General features: G+C 39.4%; 1 protein-coding gene across 4 annotated transcripts; it reads right to left on the bottom strand.

The window, feature by feature from the left end:
• Positions 1 to 750: 750 nt before the first annotated feature.
• LOC121879810 (actin-related protein 2/3 complex subunit 1A-like) lies at positions 751 to 4,783 on the bottom strand. 4 transcript variants are annotated; one of them, XR_006091431.1, is made up of 6 exons: positions 4,674 to 4,783; positions 4,208 to 4,404; positions 3,041 to 3,138; positions 1,820 to 1,971; positions 1,138 to 1,252; positions 751 to 858 (listed from the first exon to the last, which is right to left on the bottom strand). XR_006091431.1 is itself a non-coding variant. In XM_042386602.1 (6 exons), the coding sequence occupies exons 3-6, from the start codon at positions 3,105 to 3,107 to the stop codon at positions 813 to 815; spliced, it is 336 nt and encodes a 111-aa protein (XP_042242536.1). In that variant the 5' UTR covers positions 3,108 to 3,138; positions 4,208 to 4,404; positions 4,674 to 4,783; the 3' UTR covers positions 751 to 812. The 4 variants fall into 4 exon arrangements, 3 of the variants coding, with proteins under 3 accessions (XP_042242536.1, XP_042242537.1, XP_042242538.1); XM_042386602.1 differs by having other exon boundaries at positions 1,138 to 1,208; XM_042386603.1 differs by having other exon boundaries at positions 1,138 to 1,208; positions 3,041 to 3,130.
• Between the last annotated feature and the right edge of the window lie 1,293 nt (positions 4,784 to 6,076).

The raw sequence follows: 6,076 nt of genomic DNA, 5'->3' as shown, positions 1-6,076 counted from the left end.
AGTATTAATGACGAGTAGCTCTTTTGCATTTTATTAAATACTGTACATTGATGCTTTAACAAAACTACTGTACTTGTTTCAAATTTAATTAACAAAGATTGATGTTTCAAATGTAATGAAAAAAAATTTATGTACAGTATCTATAAATAAACTTTAAAAAATTAATACTTTATGTTTTACATCGTCCTGTGCATACCATACCATGCATTTGGTTACTTTGGGCTTGCTATGATGACGCAAGAGATCTGCCCTGGCAACTGTACCGACACTCACAGCTGGTGGTGCGTTGGTACGTCGTTTCCATTGTTTACTGGTAGTTACTGGTAAATATTTTTCAACCTAACGAAACTATTACCCGTTTAGAGGTCGACCTCCAATTTTTTGCCAAATAATTTGGTCTTAAAAACTCGAACTACACACAGGTATACACGGTAAATAAGGACATGGGGGGGCCAGGGTTTTTTTAGGGGGGCAGCAAAAGTACACGGATTTTTAACATTCACGGGTGTCTCTGATACCTAACCCCCGCTTATGTTAAGGGCAGACTGTAACTCACTTTGTTTTTATGTTATACAGTACATAAAAAAAAATTGTACATCAATCTGATATATATATATATATATATATATATATATATATATATATATATATATATATATATATATATATATATATATATATATATATATATATATATATATATATATATATATATATATACATATATATATATATATAGATATATACATGTGTAACAAAGCACAAAGCAGGGAACTTCCAATTCAGGGATGGGACACACTTGTAGTCTTCTCTCAATTATTTACTCTAGAAATCACCCGAGAAGGAAGAGGCTGGGACCTAGATCAGACATAACTAGTTATTATACATACAAAACAAGCATCAACTGTTGTCATATGGGTACCACACAGTAGTAGGAATTAAACAATACATAATAAACCCAACACAGGGGGTGGTGTAGACTCACTCCAGGGTGAATGTCTGGAGAGCAACGCTAGAATTAGCCTTATTCTGGCTTACAAACTACCTCCACGAGATCATCACATTCTTCATATAACATTTATTATGCTCAATCTATCAAACACACTCTAACAGAGCAAAGAAATACGTGGGACATACCTGCTACTGGGCCCCGGGATGTAAACAATGCCATGGCGTCTCTCCCCCCCCGGCTGGGATGTATATTCGTTCTAGCGCGGATTCACAAGACAAAATTACGTTTTCCTCCTCGAAGCTTACAAAAATACATATCCATATCAATAATATTCTATATCACAAAATGGTTGTCTCTGGAGTTCCTCATACCACACACACTCCTCCATACAAATGTTTGCCGATGGCGCCAAGTTATTTCGGGAAATTAAGAACCGAGCATTTGCATTCATCTACAATGCTTTTTTCCTTTTTAACCTCCTCACTACCCTGTATTTGGAAACCACTTTTAATATTTTATTCGGCTAATGCCAGACAATTTTATTCAGCAGAGTGTGGACCCAGTGCACAAGTGGTTAAGGTGACACAATCAGTACAAACCTTCACACCAAGAATAGCTTCCCATTATTACCAGGAACTATATAACACAACATAGAAAATATCAGCTGCTCGTGAGGGTTGTTATAAGTTCCACTCCACTTGCTAAGTAAAAAGTGTGGTTGATAGATCTGTTAAGTACAACCATAGAGTGAAAAAATGTATATGCTACAATACAAAACTAACTGAACCAAAAAAGATAAAGTTAAAGTCTTAAATTATTTATGCCTTAACCACATGAAAAGGTTAAATAAATACACAGTAAACTTACTGCTCCACATGTAACAATGCGATTGGTGCTGGGAGCCCAGTCAATGCCTGTGACACGCAGATCATGACCCTGGAGTGTTTCCTGAAGCTTCCACTCTGATGCAGCTCTGCCATATATATTCACTTCATTGTTGTTGAGACTCAATGCCACTTCTGTAAGAAATACACACACATGCACTGAGGTTGCAAAACTAGAGAAACAAAACAAAACTACAGAGAAGCTAAGTAGCTAAATAAAATCTAAACCTAACAATGAAAAAAAAAAATAAAATAAAATTAACTCCACCTACTTTCTGGTACAAACTGGGAGAGATCAGAAGCTTTGAACATGTTATGACCAGAAGAGGAAACCAGTCCTGCTCAGGTATAAAAAAGAGGACTGAACCCCCCCCCAGTGATTATGCTGTATTATGACAGCTGTCTGGCTGAAAACTTAGGTAAAATTGCAGATTACAGCAACCAAAGAATAACCTAATCTAATCTTCCAGAATTCTGTGGTTGCATTTATTTTTTATTTTTATTTTTTATTTTTTTACGGGGAATAGGCCACCCAGCAACAGGTCATTGAACCACAATGGGGCCTAGGGGGCAAAAAAAATAAGAGTAAAAGAAATTGAATTGCCCACAGAGAAACTGTGGGCACCACGGGCAATACGAGCGTTACAAGTCCACGGCCTTGCCGGCAGTACACGGGATGCCAAATCCACCAAACATTGGCCATTAAAGTACCTGTAAAAAAGAGAGTGAAGCAACATTGAAGCAAAGAGAAAGGGATGAAAGATTATCAATTAAAGGAGGAGAGTCAATAAGATGAAATGCCTTTGATTCCACCTTATCTAACAGTTGGACAGAAGAAGAGCCACCCTCGATATGAGCACAGTACTCCAAGTTAGGACAAATGAATCTCTTATAAACTGAAGCAACTGCTCAGGAGTAAAGTAGCTACGGCATCTGTACAGCATTCCCAGCTTTCGGAAGGCAGTTTTAGCAATGTTGTGGATGTGTGGCTTCCATGACATATTATAGGTAATGGTGAGACCTAACATATCTATTTTAGAACTTAGCAGAATGATTGCATCCTGAAATGTGATTGGTGGGAGATCATCAAATATTACAAAAACTTCTTCTAGAAAAGTGATACCGATACAACTCAGTTTGAAAATTAGATGGCAATTTACCTGCCAGGCAAGTGCTATTTAACTTCATATAGGTCGGTACTCACGGCTGCGGTCCTCATTCCGGGCACGACAAGCGATGGGCACGAGGCCGAACCGGAACACTTCTGTCATGGCGTATCACTTGGAGCAGGTGTCTGTAACACTGTGTAAAATAAATGGTAAATTTTCACAAATGCACCGGTCTTTGTTCAGATATTAAAAATATGTTTTTTCAATGTTACTCGATGAGTTTCGAACAAATTTAATATTAATTTCAGCCGGAAATCAATAGTTCTTTGGGTAAATCACATAAATAAAAAACCAACAAACTAACAAAACCAAACCTAACCTTAACTAACCTAACACTATTTTTCCGACGAAAATCTGCAATTGACGTAAAACTCTCGCCCAATTATAAGTCTCCTATAGCCAATAAGAAACTCCCACACCACCCCCCACACATGCGCTGTAGATGCTTAAGAATCCAACACGGAGGTAAGGAGCACTGCGCGACGGGCGGTCAGACCTCCGTGAGACGTAAACAACAAATGACAACACTCGTGAATGACCAAATCTAATAATATTGAAAAATTAATATCTCGGTTATCCTTAATTTCCGGCGGAAATGTCACAAAAGAAAAATGTCTTAGATTGTCTAAACATTACGAAAAACATATTAATAACAGTGAGAGAAATACCAGTGCAAGATCGAAAATTCACTAAATAAATTATAAAACTTACACAAGTCATAAATAAAACTATATAAATATATCAGGTTTTAATAGGTTCTAGTAAATGTCACCTAGATTTTAAAATATATCATAATGGTAAGAACATATTGAAAAAATGAAAGAAATTGAACAACACCTGCTGGTTTTAGTCATCTCTTCAAAGAATACCTTTATACCCGTTAAATATAAGATTAACTTTAATTTCTTACCGTAAATAAAGTGGCAACCATCTGTATCCATTAACTAAAACAGTATCTACATGGATATTACAGTACAAATATAAATCTTTCACCAATTACATGACCAATGTATATAATTATTATCATAGATATACGAATTATTGGTTAAAGGCGATGAATCATTTACAGTAGGCGGGGCTGTCCCCTCACGTCTTCCGCCATAACTACGACCTACAATAACTTCTTTCATGCCATTAGGAAGTTAATTTGTTATATATTATCAAAATACATGGAACAAAAAAAAAGAGTTCCTTCTACTTACCTAAATATTGAAGGATATTAGCGGACTCTGGTCAACATCCTCAAGTCCTGACTTGTGACCAAAACAGCTTGAGTCTCAACCTGTTGGCCTGACTTAAAGCACAAAGCAGGGAACTCCCAATTCAGGGATGGGACACACTTGTAGTCTTCTCTCAATTATTTACTCTAGAAATCACCCGAGAAGGAAGAGGCTGGGACCTAGATCAGACATAACTAGTTATTATACATACAAAACAAGCATCAACTGTTGTCATAGGGGTACCACACAGTAGTAGGAATTAAACAATACATAATAAACCCGTGGTGTAGACTCACTCCAGGGTGAATGTCTGGAGAGCAACGCTAGAATTAGCCTTATTCTGGCTTACAAACTACCTCCACGAGATCATCACATTCTTCATATAACATTTATTATGCTCAATCTATCAAACACACTCTAACAGAGCAAAGAAATACGTGGGACATACCTGCTACTGGGCCCCGGGATGTAAACAACGCCATGGCGTCTCTCCCCCCCCCCCATATTCGTTTTAGCGCGGATTCACAAGACATAATTACGTTTTCCTCCTCGAAGCTTACAAAAATACATATCCATATCAATAATATTCTATATCACAAAATGGTTGTCTCTGGAGTTCCTCATACCACACACACTCCTCCATACAAATGTTTGCCGATGGCGCCAAGTTATTTCGGGAAATTAAGAACCGAGCATTTGCATTCATCTACAATGCTTTTTTCCTTTTTAACCTCCTCACTACCCTGTATTTGGAAACCACTTTTAATATTTTATTCAGCTAATGCCAGACAATTTTATTCAGCAGTGTGTGGACCCAGTGCACAAGTGGTTACTTTTACTTTTTTTTTTACTTTTATCCTCTTCGCCACTGATCGGCTTGTTAGCCGCTTGGGCGATCGGTCACGTCTCTTTTCCTTTATATTCTTCACCAAAAGGTCGGCTCGCTAGCCGCCCGGGCGATCGGTCACGTCTCTGTCACGCACTGTTGGCAAATACTGGGCATGCACCGGCTCCTGCATGTACCTGAACCCGCTCCAGTGTTGGTCAAGTCTTCTCTTGAAAGAGCTCACACTCGGTGCCGTCACAACACTCTCTGGTAGATTGTTCCAAGAGTTTACAACCCTCACTCCGAAAAAGTTTGCCCTCACGGTTTTCCGGACTTGCGGCTTCTTCAATCTTGAGCTGTGACCCCTTGTGGGGCGAGCGTCCGCCAGCTCCAAGTAAGGACACTCAACTGAGTAGTGCCCCCTGAGATGCTTATAAACCTCAACTAGGTCCCCCCTTGCCCGTCTGTAGTATAAGCTAGGCAAGTTCAGGCGCTCCAATCTCTCAGGGTAGCTGAGGTGCCGAAGTGCAGGCACCAGTTTGGTGGCCCTCCTTTGAACATTTTCAACCAACTGACAGTCCCTAGCATATCTCGGGGACCAGATGGGGTGACAGTACTCCAGATGGGGAAGCACTTCACTCCTGAAGATCGTCACGAGGGACGGACCGTCTAGATATCTGAACGACCTTCTTATAAGACCCAATAATTTATTTGCCTGATTTACCTTCTTCTCACAATGGCCCGAGAACTTCAGCTCATTGTCAACATACACACCTAGGTCCTTCTCACACACAGTCTCAACTAGTGCATTTTCTTCATCCCGTTGGGACATATGGTACGCCTCCTTACCGTTGGTACGCCCCAGGTGCATCCTCTTACACTTCGTGACATTGAATCTCAGCAGCCATTCCTTCGACCATTCCTGGAGCCCACAGAGGTCCTTCTGCAGCTCTTCACAGTCCGCTTGGTTCTTAATTTCCCGAAATAACTTGGCGTCATCGGCAAACATTTGTATGGAGGAGTGT

Source organism: Homarus americanus, unplaced genomic scaffold (assembly GCF_018991925.1).
Source record: "Homarus americanus isolate GMGI-L3 unplaced genomic scaffold, GMGI_Hamer_2.0 scaffold15786, whole genome shotgun sequence".
Lineage (NCBI taxonomy): Eukaryota > Metazoa > Arthropoda > Malacostraca > Decapoda > Nephropidae > Homarus > Homarus americanus.
This window is presented reverse-complemented; position numbering and strand designations above follow the sequence as displayed.